Here is a 20,201-nt window from a genome sequence, read left to right on the forward strand (position 1 = left end):
AACTTCTCTAGGTGCTCTCAGTCTGGAATTGGCTCTTTGGCTAGTAGGGTAGAGCCTAAGGTCCCAATGCTGCAAGATGCTGAGGGCTTCTCAACTCATTAATTTCAATGGGAGGTACTCAGCACCTTGGAGAATCAAGCCCAAAGTTTGTTAACATCCTGGGTGCATTGCAAGGTCCTCAGAACACTGGCTTGAGGAGCTGGCTGGGAGAGGATGAGGTGGTGGGAGGGGACTATTCTTTCATCTCACTCCAAGCAGCGGCTGATTTGAGGGGTTATATTAGAGTTTGTGCTTGGCCTTTGAGCTATATGGAAAGGGCCATTCTATATATAGAACAGAAAAGTGGTAAGTAAATGGCCCTAGTATGACTGTACATTTGGGTGACACAGAGCTGGTGCATAAATGGCCCAGGATGAATGTACATTTGGGCAACACAGAGTTGGTACATAAATGGCCCAGGATGACTGTACATTCGGGTGACACAGAGCTGAGTTTTGGTCCCCCCACTACAGAAGGGATGTGAACAAACTGGAGAGAGTCCAGCAGAGGGCAACAAAAATGATTAGGAGGCTGGGGCACATGACTTACGAGGAGAGGCTGAGGGAACTGGGGTTATTTAGTCTGCAGAGGAGAAGAGTGAGGGGATTTGATAGCAGCCTTCAACTACCTGAAGGGGGGTTCCAAAGAGGTTGGAGCTTGGCTGTTCTCAGTGGTGGCAGATGACAGAACAAGAAGCAATGGTCTCAAGTTGCAGTGCAGGAGGTCTCGGTTGGATATTAGGAAAAACTATTTCACTAGGACAGTGGTACTGGAATGGGTTACCTAGGGAGATGGTAGAATCTCCATCCTTAGAGGTTTTTAAGGCCTGGCTTGACAAAAGTCGGCAAAAGTTGGCGGGGATGATTTAGTTGGTGTTGGTCCTGCTTTGAGCAGGGGAATGGACTAGATGACTCCTGAGGTCTCTTTGAACCCTGATATTCTATGATTCTATGGTACGTAAATGGCCCAGGATGTCTGTATATTTGGTGACTCAGAACAGGGAAGTGTGTGTTTGCTTGTTTATAGCACAACTCAAAGACAGTAAGTTCTCCTGAGGTGCATGGGTTTGTAGCTTTTTGACGCTCACACAGCTCATTTACATGATGTGCACAAAAGAGGTGCATGCTGGATCTGACTCCTGCAGCCCTTTCACCAGTGTGACACCATGGAGCTCACTGGAGGTATAGTGGAGCAGGGGGGTGGGAACATAAACCGATCATCACATAGAGGAGGGACATCAGCTCACAGAGTAACAAATTGGTACAGAGGAGATGGGACCCCACCAGGAGCCTCTCTCTCCTCCCTGGGTTTTTCCTGTACTCCTGCTCTTAGATGAGAAAGCCCTAGACGGCTGGGTTGGAAAAGATCCCTAGAGACATACGATGCCAATGTCTAGCATTTCACCCCATGTATTTGCCTCATTCAGCAGTTACATGCATTGCCTGACCACCCTCCTGGACGAGTGCACAAGGAGGAGAGGAAAGGCAGCGTGCCTCCCTCCCAACACCTGTGCCCTTGCCCAGGGACAATCACAGTCCTTATCCCTGGACTACGCCAGTCTAGTGCTGCCAGAAGACTCAGCCTCTCTGGCACACCCAGTGCCAGCAACCACAGAGGGCCCTCTCCAGCCACGCTGATGTCACCCTGTTTCAGAGGGTGCAGAGCCGCCCCCTCCCTGTGCTCCAGGAGCCAATGCCTTAGAGAGCTCCCACCAGGACAGGTCGCCTCTGCTATGCTCCCTATACAGCCACAACCCCTTTATCATCAAACGATCCACTTTGGGGCCTTCTCCATTGAAACTGATGGGCTTTGGGTCAGGCCCTTAGTTCCAGACCTGTCTTCTGGCTCTCCCACTTCCTCTGCGCCAGGGCAGTCTCTTTCCTGCTTTACCGATACATATGTTTTGTGCAACGTTACTGGTATCTGCCCTTCCACCAGCACCATCCCAGGCTCTCGTCCTCTGTGAAATGCGTTTCTCTGCCCTCCCTCTAGCTCTGCAATGGCTTTTCTCTAACACAGGGTCCCAAAGTGCCCACAATATCCTCAGCACACTCACACCATGACTGTATAAAGCACCTTTATTACCTCCTTTAGCTTAGGAGAGAGCCCTCTATTTATAGACAAGCACTCAGGATTTCATTTGCTCTGTTAGCAAGAGCGTTCGAGCGTGAGCTCATCTCCAATAACCTCCACTCTAACCTGCAGGACTCTCTGACCCCGCGGCTGCTTTCTAAGCAGCAGCCTCCTGTTTCTATCTGGGCTGATTAAGGGATCTCCCTTGGTGCCTCACCTTGCATTTAACTATCCTAAATCTCATCTAATTTAGAGCTGTCTGGCTCTTCCAGCCTGCCACATCGCTAGTGCTGCTTGGAGAGCTCCTCTGCTGCTTATTAGCCCTCCAAGCTTGGGGTTGGCTGCACAGATGATGGCCAGTCCCTGTTGGGATGGGGCTGGGGAGGGTGAAAGGTGATGCCCTCCTCACCTAGAAACTGGGGACCACCTCGCTCCCTGCAAGTGCCCGCGTGGGTGCTAGCTGCCCACAAGTGGGCAGGATGGAGGGGCATGGTTCTGTCCCCCTCCATGCCCACCACCACACCGGTTAGCTGAACACAAAGGGGAGTGCACACTGCTCTCCCCTGTAGATTGGTGGAGCTGCTGCTCTGGTGTGTGCTCCCAAAAATGTCCCCTGGGAGAAACAGGGGCTGAGTCACGCTGAGCCCCTGCTGCAGGGCTGCCCCCTGTGCACCGCACCTCTGCTTCCTACAGGCAGAATCTAGCCCTGACTCAGGGGGATGCCCCCGATCATTCCACAGGGATTACAGGGAATGTTTAGTAGCACAGACCTGAAGCCTGGCTCCTGTTGATACTTCCCCTGTTCTGAGGGTGCCCTGTTTGCTTGCACTGCCTATGGCCTGCCAGCCAGTTTTTGCCCTCACGCTAGTATTCCTCTCTACATTCTGGGGGGTAGGAGGCTGTAATACAGCTTTAGAGAAATCAAGGTAAATGGCAGCTGCTGGGCTGCCTTGGGCCACAGCATTGGTAGTGCTACTAGGGGGCTCTGATCACCTGGACAATCTGTGCCATGGTAGCTGGCGCTAGCAGACCTGGGAAAATAACCAATTTTTCCGGTCAGTGGCCAGCCCAAAAAATGGGGTGTGAGTGTGCGGCGGGGGGGCGGATCAGCAAACTGAAAAAGTGAAAAATAAAAATTCCAGCTTTGGGTCAAATGAAAGGTTTTGTTTGGTTTCTGAGGGATTTCTTGGCTTTTTTAACTTCTTTCTTGAATCAAATTGAAGTAAAATTCACAAAGAAAGTTGAAACATTTCGATTTTTTCAGAATTTTTTTTGTTTGATTGAAACAATTCCGTGAATTTGAAAACATTTTTGGTCAACCTGAATCTGCATTTTTCAGTGAAAAAGGAATGTTGTCTGAAAATTTTCCCCCAGCTGTAGTTGCTAGGTTCTGTTTTCCCGGCGGTTTCATTTCGATACTGAACCTCCTCGACTTCGCTAGGATCGGCAATGGAACACCCAGCTGTGCGGTCACCGGGTTTGCTTCACGTTTGCCCTTTGTCCAATTCTAATAGGTTGTGCAGTTTCCTCTGTGGGATGAGAACCTGTGAGGACATCAGGGAAGGCTCTCTCCACGCGTTCCATTTCCTTCCCCAGCTCCTTAACGATACTTAGCAGGAGAGATCAAGATCCTCTGCTTTCAGGGTCTGAGGGAAAGCAGAAGTCAGAAGCCAGGCAGGTAGGGAGGTGTGGTAAAACACAGAAAGCCAGTGGAAGGAGGGTGGTGGAGCTAAGGTGGTAGGTAGAGAGATAAGTCCATCCCAAGGAGTTTATTTCCAGTCGGGGAGACAGTTGGTGCACGTCGGCAGATGGAAAGGAGTCATAGTGGGAGTGGCGAGAGATAAAGAGCAGCAGAGGAGGACAAGAGATGGGAAGCAATGGGTTGGAGGGTTTGGAGGCAGAGTCACAGTCAGGCTTGGGAAGCCCAGAGTGGTGGGAAGAAGGAAAGGGTGGAATTAGAGGTTGAAGGGTCAGAGGCAGGGAAGAGTTCTTATGGGCGGTTGGGAAATATTGGCAAGCTGCTGGGCAGAGAGCAGGCAGAGGAGGGTGAGGTGTCAGGAGGGAGCAGGAGGAGGAAAAGAGACGCCACGCTTTGGAAGCACTAGAAAGAACTGACATGGAGGAGCTCAGTGCAGGCCTGGGACATTGCCCAAGGGCACTCAGCAGCCTGGATGCAGTCACAGAAGCAGCAGATGCAGAGGGAGGGGATTAAAGGGCAGGCAGAGCAGCAAGACAGGGAGACACGGGAATCAAGAGAGGAGCTGTGAGAAATGAAAGGTTGATGGAATCAACTGAGAGGAGAGAAGTCGGGTGTGTGTGTGTGTGGAAGGGACGAGGAGGCTGAGAGCAGCAACGAGGTCAGTCTAGAGATCGTGAAAGGAGCGATGGGGCCAAAGGGAGGGAGACGTGCTGAAATACAGCAGGTGGGGATCACGGAGAGAGCTCCGAGACGGAGATCAGAGCTTCAGGAAAGAAGCAAGAGGCAATGGAATCGGGTCAGTTACCTCTGTAAAGGTGCAGACTCCTGGGATGAGTGGAGGGGATGGAGGAGAAAGAAAGAAAGAGATCCACACACTGAATCCAGACAAAGCCTTAGAACAATGACTCAGATTTCCCTCAGTCCTATAACCATCCCAACACTCTTCTGGATTGGGTTTTCCTCCTCCCTTACCAGAGCTCCTCTACTTCCCTTCCCTTTATTCTTTTCCTAGATACATTTGTAGAAACCATATTTCCACTGACTCCTTCCCTCTCTCACACCATCCACCCACACCCTCTCCTCCTTATCCAGGAATGTGGTAAATTCTTCCTCACATGGGATCTCTAGATCAAGTTCTATCTTCTCTGCTTCAGCCACAGGTTTCTGGGCTTCAAGCAGGAATGAAATCTCTGACCTGTGCTATACAGAAGCTCAGACTAGATCAGGGAGCCTGAGAAGGAGACAGAATTTACCAATGTACATTGCCCAAGAGCCACAGTAATATGTCAGCAGCCCCCACATCATCTCCCGACCCCCCCACTCCCAGCGCCTCCCACCCACCGGCAGCCCCACTGATCAGCACCTCCCCCTCCCTCCCCACACCTCCCAATCAGCTGTTTCGTGATGTTCAGGAGGCTCGGGAGGGGGAGGGGGGAAGAGCTCATGGGCATGGCAGGCTCAGGGGAGGGCACGGGAAGGGGTGGAGTGGGGGCAGGGCCTGGGGCAGAGCAGGGGGTTGAGCAGGGAGCACCCTCCGGCACATTGGAAAGTTGGCACCTGTAGCTCCAGCCCCGGAGTCGGTGCCTAAACAAGGAGCCGCATATTAACTTCTGAAGAGCCGCATGTGGCTCCGGTTGGCCACCCCTGGACTAGATCATCATCATGGTCCCTGCTTTTCTTAGAGTCTGTAAATCTATGAATTTCTCTCTCTCTCTTTCATCTCCCATATTTGATTTCTAGAAGATCCAACCTCACTTCCTGCCCCTGCAAAGTTCAATTTTCAAGTCCTTTATAAGCTCTTCTTTTAGTCACTGGCTTGCTTTCTTGTTCTAGACTTCCCTTTGAAATCATACACTTGCATTTATGCTTTTCACTCTTGGGTCCCCCCAGTGTAGGATGGAATATGTAGGATGTATATTTTAGGTGTTGGGGCATGTGAAAAGATGCCTGCTTGTCTAGCAAGGAAAGAGAACAGCCAGGTGAAAAGCTGAGCCAGCAATCGGATCAGATAAACAACGGGGTCAGCAATCCAATCAGGTAACAACCGAGCTGGCAAACTAATCTTAGTGCTAGACAGAAGGTGTTTATACAATACAGAATGAATAATTTTGTAACAGTGTATTTAAGGCGAGCACCGAATATGGGGGTCACTTGCGTTTAACCCTGTGCTGTGCCCTGGTTCGATGAACCAATCACTCACTGAAGCAGAAAATAAATGACATACTTCTTCAGCACAGGAATCTGTCTGTGAACCTGTGCCCCCTGCGTGGTGGGAAGAACCGTTTAACACCCAGCATTGTCCTTCTTATTTCCTCCTTTCCCTTGGTACTTCCCTCTGCAGAGCCTCTTCCTACTAACTGCCTCGGTTTCCTACCGTTAGATGTGTCACAGTAAAATGCCCTATGATTCCAGCTTCCCATGTTCCCCTTCCTTAGGAGCTGAAGCCCCAAGAGATCCTTTCCGCACTGGCTCTCCCCTGTGCTCAGCTCTGTGACTCTATGACTCTTAATTGGTTAATACCAAATGCAAGTGACCGTGCCTTTCGCTGTATTCTTCACCTTGCCAAACAAGAGGCACAGTGAATGAGATCTGTGCTGAGAGGCCCCAGCTAGCCACCCTCCCTGGTCTTAAAAGCCAGTGTAGTCTTAGCCCCGTGAGTGTTCCTCCATATTAACCATGCTGCTTTCTGTGGCCACCTGTTGTTACCCAGCACTAATACAGTGCCTCCCTTTGGTGGCCTTTATGAACAGGTTTCACTGCACACATCAGTGGAGTTTATGTTAAATCTCCATTGATGCCCCCTGGTTTGGCTGCATCCACCTCAGACATCTTGGTATTTCAAATCACCAGGATGCTAAGCACCAGATCCAGTACCTTTTCTGTCTCCACTATCTCTTGGCTAAGGGCCTGGTCTTTGCTTTTACTCTGATTTGATCTGGGCCAGAGACTCGTCGGGCACTATTATTTCCTTTCTCACTCATCGGGACTCAGAGTGTCCATGCTGTCGTTTTCTTCTCTTGCCATCTAGATTTCACTAGAAGGTGACTCCCTTGTCCCCTAGCACAGGCATATGCCTGGCTCTCTCCTCCTATGTAGAGCATGGCCTTCAGAATCAATAGGCCAGCTTTCCTGGCTGTCTCGCATTGGTTCCACAACACCATCCCTGCACGCAGCTTGTCCAGTGCATCTTGTTTGCCTCCAGGCTTGTGGCACTTGCATACGGCACTGCTGTACTCTGCTCCCCTTACCTTACCCCTGCATTGTCTGTGCCTTATCTGCTGTGCTGGACACGGTGTATTTGGTACAGCCTGATCCTGCCCCCAGCCCTGTGAGTCCCCCATGAACCTTCACCATGTTGTCCATATTCAAGGTGCAATTGGGGCTCTCTGGAGGTGCAGCACACACCGGTGCGGCCCAGGAGAGGAGGCTCTGCCTTATTCCAGGCTGCTCTAAGGGCGAGTGTGCAATGGAGGCAGGACCTCCCTGGATGCCCATGGCAGCAGCACTGGCTAGAATCCCCCCAGCTCTACTCCCTCCTGCCTCTGACACGTTCCTCCCAGCCCCAGTGTGCTCCCTACAGGAGGGCTCCATGGCAACCTGATGCAGTGCCTATCCTGGGGGCATCCTCCCATGGCCAGCCCCGTTATACTGCTGCAGCAGCATTTGGGGGACGGGCTGGGGGAAATTGCTTCCTCCTCCCGAAAAGGAAATGAAATCTATCACTTTTCCCAGAAGAGAGCCGATGTAACAAGCCCAGCTAGTAGTGAGCCAGCCAGGGTGAAGGCTTTCAAATCCAGGCAGTCCCCTCTCACCATTAAAAACAACCCAATCCTCCATGAATCCAACCCCTCCTCTCTACTTCATCTTCACTTAGATTAGTTCCCTGCCTGGATCATCAGCTATTTTCCCATCCCTAGGCCACGTACAGTAGGGGCTGATGCATACATGTAGCGCTGCTCTTTACTGGCTGGAATGTGCTGCAGGTTCTTTGTACTAAGCTATTGGAGCAGCTCCTGTAGCTCACAAGATAGGAGCGTCTCTTTTGGGAGAGGAATTCTAATCCCCGAGCCACAGGTGGTCAGCAAGCTTGGAGTCTTCAGCCATGGACTGAGAGAAGATCTACGCCCCTCCCTGTCCCCAGAAGTCACCCTGACGCTGTCAAACTTTCGCTCTTATTTACACTTACAACGTATAAGAGAGAAAAGCTCTGATGCTTCAGTGCATACCATACAGCAACATGAACTGCTTGGTGGTAGGGAAAAATTTCCACCATGGGCAGTCAATTCTGAGAGATTTTTTGCATCTGTGTCTGAAGCTTTTGCTACGGGCCATTCTCAAAGACAGGATACCGGTCCAAGCAGAGCACTGCTCTGGTGCAGTATCTTATGTCCAACATGGATCTGGTGTGGATGCCCCTCTCTAGTGTCCTTCACTTCGACCAGTGGACCCTAGTAACCCATAACAGAGTCATCTACCCCAGAGCTCATGGCACAAAGCAGTGAGGGCTGACCTCTCGCTGTGCGGCGAGTCTCGCAGTGAATCCACCGAATCCCTGTATTGCATCGTGGGTCTTCTCGAGTCCTCCACGCAATACGCAGCTCCTCGCCGGGTGCGGGCCTCGACGCAGGCAGGGCTGTTGCATTTACTGGTTCCCACTGAAGACAGCATCATACCAGACTGCGAATCAGAAGTCAGGCTCTCCGTCCGGTCCAAGCTCCATGTGTGGCTTTCCTGCCTGCAAAGCAAACCACAGATCAACAACAGTCAGCGAGAATTTCTGCCATGTCCAGCTACACCACACCTGTTCCTTCAGGAAGTCTGTGGCTTGGAGCCATTCTGAAGGAAGGTTAGAAATCCACACTCTGTATCCAATTTGCTTCTCTCTCTAAAAGCAATGTGTTTAACTGGGGGTGTGGGGGGGACGCGATTTGCAAAACTTGGCCTTCACTTGTTTTGTCCACAATGAATTTGGGTGCAACTGCTTGTGGGCACACGGGAGGACAAACAAATGCCTGACTGCCTTATGGCAAGTGCAGATCAGGCAATTGGAGTCAATGAAGTTATGCCAGCAGAGAATTAGGTGCTGGGGTTCACAGGGATGCCGGAGCAGAAAAACAGTCCTGATCCAAAGAACTTGTTAATTATGGTTAAACCCAGGCCTACTCTCAGGTGCAACCATCAACTGCATTTACAACTTCAAATGGTGTTCTGGTTAGAAAAGAGGAGGAGTGAAATGGCAGCTTCACATTCAACTCATCTGCTCTGGGTGTGTCTTCAAGAACATTTGCTCATGGCAGTTTACTCAGAAAGACAGAGTTTTAGAGATCAAGCACCAATTCATGACAGTATTTTGGTGCCTTGTGGGATTTACAAATGCCTAAGTGAGTTGGGCACCTAACTCCCACTGACTTTTGATGGGAGTTAGGCACTTTGTAAATCCCAATAGGTATCTGCCCGTCAGAAGGCCTAACCATTGTGAAATGAATGAAAAACATGTAATGAGACCATGTAAATCGGGGTTGTGCATGCACATATACTTTTGTACACACAACTCAGGATTGCACATGTCTATTGTGTAATTTGTGTGTGCAACTCATGAATGCACAATAGCTGAAAAATATTAGGTCTAAATCACCAAGCTTTGAGGACTGAATAATAGAATAGCCACACTGCTAGAGTAACTTATGTAAGAGAACGTTTTCTAAAAAAGTCAACATTTTGCCTTCTGGTCCTTTTTCTCCAAACACTTGGAATGCAAAGGATTCATCAACATCTACCAAACACTAAAGTTACACTGGTGGACAACTGGTGTAAGTGAGATCAGAATCAGACCTGACATCTTTTACCTTGCAGATGAACACATCTGGTCTGGTGCAATTGACCAATGGGACATAAATATGGACCTCAGAGTGTCATCTTACAATCATGTTTTAATGTTGAGTGCACCTTCAAAGAACCGACTTCAGTTACTGGCATAAGCACAGTATTCACTGGAACCATCAAAGCGGAAGAAACAGAGAATTCACAAAGAGAAAGTGTCCATCTACTCTTAGCTCTGCTCCAGGGCATTTGAAGATGCAATCCAGGGTTTTCCTGGACACTATAAAAATGGAAAAGATTAATTTATAATTGGAAATGCCCTTCAAAAAGGTAAAAGGCTCTGCTTCATGGATGCGCTGTTTCTTCCACCTTGACCCTGTCCTGTTAACAAGAACTATTGCTATTTCACTGATGACCTAACATCGCACAAGATATCGAGACCCAGATTTTCAAGCCAGCTGCAGAATGACCTCCATATCTGTAGGTGCAAAGTGCAAACATAAGCATCTGCACCAACATTGCTTCACCTGTAACAAGTTGCATGAACAAGTTTTTATTGATGCAAAATTGCACCTGCTAAATCGGACCCCAATTTTGAAAGTTTAGACCTAAATGTTTAACAATATTTATAGCCCTCTCTTCTTATACATCACAGGTATGTATAGGAGAATATTTCTAAACACAAGTGAAATATGCATTAGTATATATAAAATATGCAGGCAACTGCCTGTGCAAAATACACATCTGTGTGTGCTTCATGGATTAATGTATGTGTAGATACACTTAACTGTTCTGTGTACAACTTCCTGTTCATGTAGATTGTGAAGATATAACATAGTTTTCCATGTTCAAAGTTTAGCTCTAAATGCTTCACAGCAGTCATCTTCAGGAGCAACTATCCATGCACAGACATACAAAGCACATTTGCCACGACAGGGTCACCAGATGGCCATAGTTCATAGTTTTGAGATCATAGGTCAGAATTCTGACATTTAAAAATGGAAACCACAAGAGAGAGCCCCAAACCAAACCCCAGAATCCAAACACTCTTGACATTGCAGAGCTCCTCAGATCTGAATCTGGATCCAGATCTGTATTTTGTAAATGTCCCCTGAATACCTCTGAAATTTGGATTCTTCAAAACTTGGATCTGAATCCAAATTTTGCAGCTCTAGTACTACATAAAGTATTTAGAAAGAGGATAGCAGTATGCAAATGAGATAAAGGGTAAAGTTTTCAAAAGCGTCTTAAGAGCCTAAGTCCCATCTTCAAAAGTGACTTATGAACTTAAGGGCCAGACTTTTACAGATATTTAGGTGCATAATGATGCAGATAGGAGAGCACCTAATCTGCACTTTAGAAAAGCTCGTTTTGCACCTTTAGGCACCTAAATACCTTCAAAAATCTGGCCCTACATCCTTTTTATAAATGGAACTTAGGAGCTTCTGAAAATTTTTTCCTTCAGTACTTTTGAAAATTTTACCCAAAGTCTAGTGTATGCTGATTATCTGAGTTATATATGTTCCAAACCCCACAGCTAAAAAGAATTTTCTCCAAAACTATCACAAAATCAAACTCCATGTAGAATAATCTTCAATGTTTTTCTCTCGTGCATCTATTTTCTCTGTGTCACTTGAAGTGACAGAATATTGCAAACACTCATGAGCAGTGAACAAGCAGGTGAAAAGAAAAACATTTGGTATTTGCTCTGATTTAAGAAATGGTTTTCTTGCTACACTCTTGAGATACTCTTGCAGGAACAGGATGGATGTGTGTGGGGGGATGGGGGACGGCACACTCACCTCTGGCTTGAAGTTGGAGTGCCTGTGGAGCAATGGTGAGATGGGGAGCAGGAATGACTTCCTGAAAACGTCGTCTCTGTTTCCCTCCGTATCACATGGTCAGTGGCAGAAACGTTTTTAGAAATATACTGTAATAAAGAGAGTCCCAAACATCAGGCAACTGCTCATTGATTGACTCGGGGCAGGGAGGGGTTTCGCCTTCCTCTGCAGCCTGGGGCATGGGTCACTTGCAGGTTTAAACTAGTGAAGATGGTGGATTCTCGGTAACTTGATTTGCGGACTTCAGTAACTCAGCCCAAGGTTAGAGGTCTATCACAGGAGTGGATGGGCAAGGTTCTGGGGTCTGTGATATGCAGATGGTCAGACTAGATTTTCATGATCAGTGGTTCTCAACCAGAGATCCGGGACCCTCTGGGAGCCTGGGAGCAGGTTTCAGGGGATCCGCCAGGCAGGGCCAGCATCAGACTTGCTCGGACCCGCGGCAGAAAGCCAAAGCCCCACTGCATGGGGCTGAAGTCCAGGGCCCTGAGCCCTGCCACCTGGGGTTGAAGCAGAAGCCTGAGCAACTTAGCTTTGAGAGCCCCCTGTGGCGTGGGGTCCCAAGCAATTGCCCTGCTTGCTGCCCCCTAACACCGGCCCTGCCTTTTATATGCAGAAAACCAGTCGTTGTGGCACAGGCAGGCCGTGGAGTTTTTATAGCATGTTGCGGGGGGCCTCAGAAAGAAAAAGGTTGAGGACCCCGATCATGATGGTCCCTTGTGGCCTTAATGCTTATGAGTCTCTATATCAAACCACGTAACAAGTACATGATCACATGGCATCTGTGTCCAGTTTAAAGAGCTGAGAAGAACAGCAGCGGCCCAGAAGGTTAAAAAGTAGTGGCTGTTCTGTGGCGCTGCTCTGGGTTCTTCAATATGTCAAGGAGAGGCTGCAACATGGGAACTATGAAAGGGTGTTGATGAATGTTGAGGGCCTTGGAGACATGGTGCTTAGTCTGTATATGTATACCAATATGGTCCCTGACCTGGCAATGGTCAACCACAGCTCTTGCATGGGTTATTCCTACTCACAGCATAAACAGATTTTGCAAGGTTTTGTGTGGGGCCGCAGCCTGGGAAGGCACTATTGCTGCTTTTTTCAGATTCTCTTTCTGTCTGTATTCATGCCTGTCTGTCTACCTAGCTCCCGACTCCTCTGTCTGTGCTTGGCACTTGTGCAGCTGACAAGGGACCCATTATACCTATCTCCAGGAGCCAGCAAGAACTGGTCCATTATGTATCATACACGGGATGACATATAAATTATCACATACAAAAAAATGTTAATACAATGTGAAGGTTGCAAAGCTGAGCACTCAAAAGTTAGGAAATGCTGGAGCGCTGGCACAGGAAAGAATCCCGTCCTGTGTCTTTACTCATCATGGATCTGGTTGCCTCCTACTTTCATTTTTTTTTCAAATGCCCCAAATCAACATAATCACATTCATAGTCCCACTGAATTTAAGGGAACTTACCCACACATATTAAACTGAGCATGTGCTTAAGTGCTTTGCTGGATCAGAGCCCATGGTCTTAAATTGTGCCCATCAGTGTGGTGTCTGAGCACCCCAATGGGACTTACTACCTTGAGCAAAGTGCTACTGATTAGAAGCAACAGTGGCAGAATAAGGCCCTACCTAAAGTGCCATGCACACCTATGGCTCTTCAAGATAACAGCCTCATCCTCACCAGCCATGTAGTCCATGGTATTTGTAGTGGTCCAGAATGTTGCATTTTGGGATATTGTCAATGAACAGAAAATACCAGGAGCATTTCACAGAGTGGCAGAGAATTAAATATGATTAGTTCATACATTTCTGTCCTAAACCCAGCCCAAGTGGTTTTCCATTTTTAAAAAACAAATTTCCGTTCGATTTCAGCTTTTAACATCAAATTCTTAATGTTACATCTAAACGAAATCACTGGCTGAAAAAAGGCATTCAATACACTTCTGCACTGCCTTATACCAAAGCCACTTACATCAGCCATCTGAATTTCCTCCGGATCCAGTTGGGGGTGACTGGGGCCATTGGCAAGGCTCCGGTTCGGATGAGCGGGACACATATTTTGCCGTAAATGGTTATGCATTTGTTTTCGTTGTTTTCTAAAAATGCACAAAGGAGAAATGGATTCATAGGGTTTACTTAGAATTCTAATATCTCCTTGGACTCTTCACACCCAAAGCCCTGTAGGGGTGTCAGACAATAAGGAGGACAAGGCCATGCTTCGAATTCATGTCTCAGAGACACTTTCAGCACGCTGTAGCTCAGGGCAATGGAAAATCATGAGCACAAGACAATGTTCCACAACGTTAGGATCTTTCTGCAATGTCTGAGGTTTTCTGAAGCACATAAGCAGCGATGGGCCCAAACCAAAATGGCAGTTCTGAAGTCAGGTGGTATTTGGCAAAGTTTGGATCAAACTTTGCAGCTTGGTCCCAATTACAAATCTAAGCACTCCAGCGCTGTCTGCGCTGTGCAGCTCCTCTAGAGGAAGCAACAGTGGAAACACTATACTACATATACAATACTATAGTTACCGGCACTGAAAGCCACTGAAGTTTTAATCCATCATATCATCTAGGCTTACTAGATGACATGCTGGCAAAAATGCATGTGGTCTGCCTTTGCTGATGCTCCTCCCATTGCTCCCACTAATGGAGGGCAATGTTGTCAGTGAAGACAAGGCCAATGTGAGAAGCCCATGCTTAGATATGGACTGAGCGCTGTCTCTCCAGGTGAGCAGGCTGCATCTATGCTGGCAAAAACAGGACCTGGAATTCACTCTGGGTGCCTTCTGATGCAGTTCCACCAATGGCAGCACGGTAGAAACTGAGATGAAGAAAGGGCGGCTCAGGAACTTACTGTCTCCTGTCTACACTCCATCTCTCACCCCTGGAGCTCCAGTGCTGGTGATCGATGGGTCCTATTTTTGTCTGTGTAGACAAGGTCTAGAAGAACAAGCATTGCGGAAGTGTCTGATGAGTCAGCAAGGTGAAGTGCAGCCTGGTGGCTGCTCCACAGCAAGGCGATACTGGATGTACAGTGACCAGGTGCTGGTCTACAGAAGGCAGCTGTCTGCTTGCCTGGGTTAACCCCTGGAGCATGGTTTCGGAACAGAGCCTTCACCTTCTAGCATCCATTTAGCAGAAACTAATGGAGGAAATACTGTGGGATAAACTAGTATAAAAGCAAAATACTCAATCCCCTGCTCCCATTTCTTCCTCCGGCCCCCAGAGTGAAATGGGTTGGTGCTGTGCTCTGTACTGAAAAGCATTTCAAGCAGGTAGCCACAATGCTGCTGTGAACCCAGATGTGTGGAAAAGAATGTTCTGACAAGCTGTCACCCCTGGCATGAGATTGCTGGGGAGAGACCTGCACTTTGCTCCTGGAGATTCAGCAGATGGATACCTTTGCCTTATTCTCTCAGGTCCAGATCCTCAAAGGTATTTAGGCTCCTAACTTCCACTAAAATCAGATTAGGAGCCAAAACTCCTTACAGACCTGGGCAGGGATAGACTCTGTCCATAGCTTAGCGTGGGGTTCTCTTTGTGCTGCCTGAGTCGCAGAAGCTTGTCTCCACTGCATATCCTGGGCCAACATCACAGCTGGGAGAAACATGGTCAAAATTCTAAGTATAACATCCCTGAGCTAACTTCTGAAGCCTTTACAGAGGGCCAGAGCCACATATGCCTTTAAGGCACGGCCCACAGGAAGGCATGGTATGGGGATGCACCAACGCAGGAAGATCATGAGGATGCATGTCTGGGCACAGCTGATTCCCCCACTGCCCAGGCCCGGCTAACCCAGCCGGTGCAACAGATCAGCAGGGACATGTTCCCATTTCCCTCTCACCCATGCACATTCATGGGGGTAGGAGTTTTTCCACAGTGGAGATGCCGTGAAAACTGACTTAGGACTTCAGGGTTTGTTCCATTATTTCTACCTGGGCAAATGAGAGATGTGTGTTTGAAACCTTCAGTAACCAAGTGAATATCTGTATTAATAATAAGATTGTTTTGTCCTTTTGGCTGAGACTCTCAAACTGATTAAGCCTCACACACCTCCTGAATGGCAGAGAGGTATTATTGTCCCCATTTTCAGATGGCAAAAAACTAAGGTACGGAGAAGTTACATGAGTTCCTTATGGCGACCTCACAGCAAATCAGAGTCAAAGTGATAACTCTCAGCCTTCAAGCCTACCACTATGCAATACAAGCCAATGTGTGACAAATGGTCGCAATGTGGAACATCTGGGTTTTGTTGCACGTCACACCATAACAGACAGGTTATAATGGTGAAACCCATTTTTAAAGATGTTTCCTCCCTCTGTGAATTAAATAAACTAGTAGTTTTTAAAAAGAAAATTCACAGTTTTGTAGATTCCAGAATGGACCATGGTGGTCATCTTAGTCCAACTGTCTATATAACACAGGCCAGAGAACTTCCCCAAAATAACTCCTAGAGCAGATCTTTTATAAAAATATCCATTCTGGATTTAAAAATTGACAATGATGGAGAATACTCCATGACCCTTGGTCAATTGTTCCAATGGTGGATTACCCTCACTGGTAACATTTTACACCTCACTTCCAGTCTGAATTTGTCTAGGTTCAGCTTCCAGCCTATAGCTTCAACTTTCAGCTGCATGCAACCAAGAGAACTCACTATGTGGGCTGTCAATGAGGTCTGATCCCAGGACCCTCAGACCTCTACACCTGAGTTAAAGGAGCGACTGTTATATTCTGTGAGGAGCAGCAACTGAAGGGGGACCGAGGTGAACACACACTTTGCTAACAGGTTGTACAGCCATTTTCTAGACAGCAGCAGAATGCTGGGAATCAGGAATGCTGGGTTCTGTTGCTGGCTCTGGGAGAGAAGTGTGGCTAGTGGTTAGAGCGATGGTTGGTTAGAGAAGGCCAGCCAGGCACACAGATCTGGCATATTAATTAGGCAAGGGAGTGTGGTTTTGAATGAGACTTGGGTTTGCATATTAGAGACCTGTGTTCTAGTCCCAATTTTGCCTGCAATGACCTCATGCAATCTCTCAGTTAACTTATTTGTAAAATGAAGGGAATTATATTTGATTGTCTTCTAGGAAAGCTTGTGAAGCCTTGCTCTACAGTAATTGTTATGAAATTCACTGAAATATAACCAATCATCAGCGGAGATGAGACCAGAAGTCACGGTCACCTAGGTTCCAGTATAATGGATTTTTCCCAATGCTACAGGGAGTCTTCTTCTCTCATCCACAGGACATTGCCTGATTTAGCAAAATGGGGTTGATTCAGCTGAAATGCAGAATGTCTGCACAACCTGGTAGACCTATGAGCTCTACCCAGGGTCAGGCATAGAGAGAGTTTTGATTTCCACTCCCTGCCCTATTAGACCTTGTATTTTCTCTGGTGTAAGTGAGAAGCACAGTACAGCATCTTCTTTGAGTATTATCTTAGGTCAGTAAGTGCCATAGCTAGAAGCGTGAACCCAAAGCTTGAATATTGCTGTTAGATTTGACTTGTTTGCCGGTACTCACTTGGTTTTACAGTAAGCGACCACACATACTATTCCAACCACAAGCAATGCAACGCAGATCCCAGTGATGGTTAAAACTCTCTTCTGATAGAGCTCTTCAGCTTCTGCAAAGGTTAGAAAAATATACTAATTAAAAATGTACTCCAGTGAAAATAATGTGTTCTGAACACACAAATAGCAGCAGAATCCAACCGATGTAGACTAGTCATCAGCAGATCTCAAAGCGTTCCGTGGTCCAGTTCTGATAAGCACCCAAAGGCTTGGATGATTATCCCAAACCTCCCCAAACACATTGAGATCTCCTACCATTCTCTCCTCCTCTTCTCTTGGCTTCCTCCTTCTGCCCAGTAATGCCTCCCTTCTGCACCCCAGCAAACTTATCATTGTCCCCTCTCCTCCCCATAACAGCTCTGTGACCTCTAGTCATGATCTCTAATAGCCTCACAACTCTTCTCTTTCCTTTCCAGCAGATTCCCCAGGTGCCTTGGTAATCCAATAAACAGGACCCTGACCATACCCACTGAGACAATCACGGTCCAGACACTCCAAGGGGAGAACGGAGGGTCTGAACCCCAAAGAATAAGCAGCTGAACCAACTGGTTGTATACAATGTTATTGTGTACACAAATATGCCAAGTCAGGTCTTTTATGAAAGCTTGTAATGTTCTAACCTGATGGTCCTTAGGAGATACATAGACAGAATGGGATTAGAAATGTATGTAATTATGTATCTAGACTAGTATGCTCATGACCAGAACTACAATTTCAAGCACAGAACAGGGACGGCTCCTCCTAAACCAGTTGTTTACACAAAACTTACTTCAAGTACCCATCCATTGTACAGCCAGGAAGAGACAATGGTGGACCATTAGCATGGTGGGAAAACACTGAAACAACTTAAAATTTAAAAAAACACCAAACCCCAGTCTTGGAAAACTGCTAAGTCTACACTTAAACCACTACAGCGGGACAGCTGTACTGCTTCAGTGTAACTACCCCCTGCAATGACGAGGGTGACCAGATGTCCCAATTTTATAGGGACATTCCCGATATTTGGGGGTTTGTCTTATATAGGTGCCTATTACCTCCCACCTGCATCCTGATTTTTCACACTTGCTATCTGGTCACCCTAGCAATAATGGGAGGGGTTCTCCGGTCACTGTAGCTAACCCACCTTCCCAAGGTGTGGTAACTAGGTCAATGGAAGAATTCTTGCATTGACCTACCGCTGTCTACACTGGGGGCTAGGTCAGCTTAACTACGTAGCTTGGGGTATGGATTTTTCACACCTCTGAGCTACATAGCTGGGTCCATTTAATTTTTTAATGTAGACCCTGCCTAAGAGAGAAGGAATTTGTCCTCCATGAATCACCACAGTCTGAGAGAAAGACAAAAAAACTGCAAACCCTTAAAAGAGAGGGCTTTTGAAGTGAAGGACACCCAAAAACTCAGGACCAGGATCGAAGTGAAGTGCACGTCTTGGACAGAGAGCACGCTTGGAAACTGTTCAGTGGCAATAGGTAACTTGTATTAGAAAAGGGAATTTAGCTATTACAGACATGTAGAGCCTGAGATTGGATTTGGTGGGACTTGGGACCGGAAGGGGATGTTGAGGTCACCTTTATGCTTGTAGGCTGGCTTCTCCACACAGGTTCAAATCCTGCGAGCTATGCCACTGCAATGTTTTGGGCACCACCCAGACCAGTAAGGAGTTCTGTCACCACCTGCCCTGTAACCTGGGGGGCCTAACACTAGGCTGCCATGGCTCAGAGCTCTGACACCAGTAGCCAGCCTATGAGCGTAAGTTTTCACCCTGGCTTCCACCAGCCTAGTAACCCCTGGCAGGGTGACCTCAACAGCCTTTCCAGTGCCAAGTCCCCCCAAATCTGTCTCCCCCAAGTTCTTAACTACCCAACACTTGGATTTTCCACCTCTAGTTCGTCACCCCCAATGGAGTGAAACCAGCCCCCAGCTTTCCGTTCACTTTGCCACACACACTCCACACACAACAGAGACCTGGTGGGGATAAAAATATTACAGAATACTGCCAGAACATTACAGGCTTTCATAAAAGACCTGAGACAATACATTTTTATACACAGTAACATCAGATACAACCAGTTGATTCAATTGCTTATTCTTTGGGGTTCAGAACCTCTGTTCTCAGTTTGGGGTGTCTGGACTCCGATTGTCACACCCATTCTCACACATATATACACTGATCCTTTCATGGCCCCATCACAAGGTCCAGCATATCTCTACTCTCCCTGCTGGACTGAGGACTACTTTTTTTCTTGCAACAACTGCATGCTCTGGGCCCTAGAGTTATTCCAGAAACCCCACAACATCTGATACACAAAAGCATACAGGTGCTGAAAGGAAAAACTTTCAAATAATCAAAGGTTGGGTGGGCATGGAGGAGAGGTGGGTGGGCTGTTGGAAGACAGGGAGGGGACAGAGTATTGAAAATCCAGAAACCAATAACAGCAGTGGATTTTTTAAATGAAATCCTGGGAAGTAATCTAATTAATTTTTCAACCCAAACAGTAACACAGATGTTAATCCTCTTGGCAATTGTGTTCCAGGAATGAGTTGTATCATGGGACACTGCATGGTCTCAACCACACTGTACAACTCACATACACTTGTGAAATTAAACTGAACTTCACCAGTGATCTGTTGTTTCTATTAAGATATGGCTGTAACAAGCAGGAGAGATACATAGTTATTTGTAATGGAACACTTTTCAGCGCCAATGAAATCAGTCACTTGCAACAGATTAACAGTACACTTTTAGAGAGAAGTAATTTATCCAAACTGATCAGGTCCGTAAAACTGTTCAGAATGGAGTCAGGGGAAAAGCTAAGATTCAGACTGCCTCAAATCAGTTCAACCCAAATATCCTCAACCAATCACATGGCTAGGGGCACTTATTCTTCTTGTATGAATACAGTAGGCCAAGGTCTGCCCTCAGTTACTTGGGTGCAGATCCACTGAAATCAATGGAGTAACTGGATTTCTAACTGCATAACTGAGAAAAGAATTTGGTCCATTATATCATCTTGTGAACCCGATGGGAGAAAGAACCAAAAAAAGACTTGTACCATGAATAAGTCAATATGTCCCAGTAGCATGTATAATTTATACAGCATTCCGGGTTGTTGGGGTTTGCCCCTTCATTAGCATTCTCTAGAAAATT

At 47.2% G+C, this 20,201-nt stretch overlaps 1 protein-coding gene across 4 annotated transcripts in view; it reads right to left on the reverse strand.

The window, feature by feature from the left end:
* NRG2 (neuregulin 2) overlaps nucleotides 1–20,201 on the reverse strand; it is a 303,847-nt gene that overhangs the window by 3,522 nt on the left and 280,124 nt on the right. For all 4 annotated transcript variants that reach the window (XM_043552601.1, XM_043552600.1, XM_043552603.1 and 1 more), the window contains 4 exons: nucleotides 17,004–17,106; nucleotides 13,452–13,575; nucleotides 11,434–11,561; nucleotides 8,322–8,546 (listed from right to left, as the gene is read on the reverse strand). In XM_043552601.1, the coding sequence (XP_043408536.1) occupies nucleotides 8,322–8,546; nucleotides 11,434–11,561; nucleotides 13,452–13,575; nucleotides 17,004–17,106 (580 nt within the window). The remainder of the gene's footprint in view (nucleotides 1–8,321; nucleotides 8,547–11,433; nucleotides 11,562–13,451; nucleotides 13,576–17,003; nucleotides 17,107–20,201) is intronic.

This window comes from Chelonia mydas, chromosome 8, assembly GCF_015237465.2.
Source record: "Chelonia mydas isolate rCheMyd1 chromosome 8, rCheMyd1.pri.v2, whole genome shotgun sequence".
Classification (NCBI taxonomy): Eukaryota; Metazoa; Chordata; order Testudines; family Cheloniidae; genus Chelonia; species Chelonia mydas.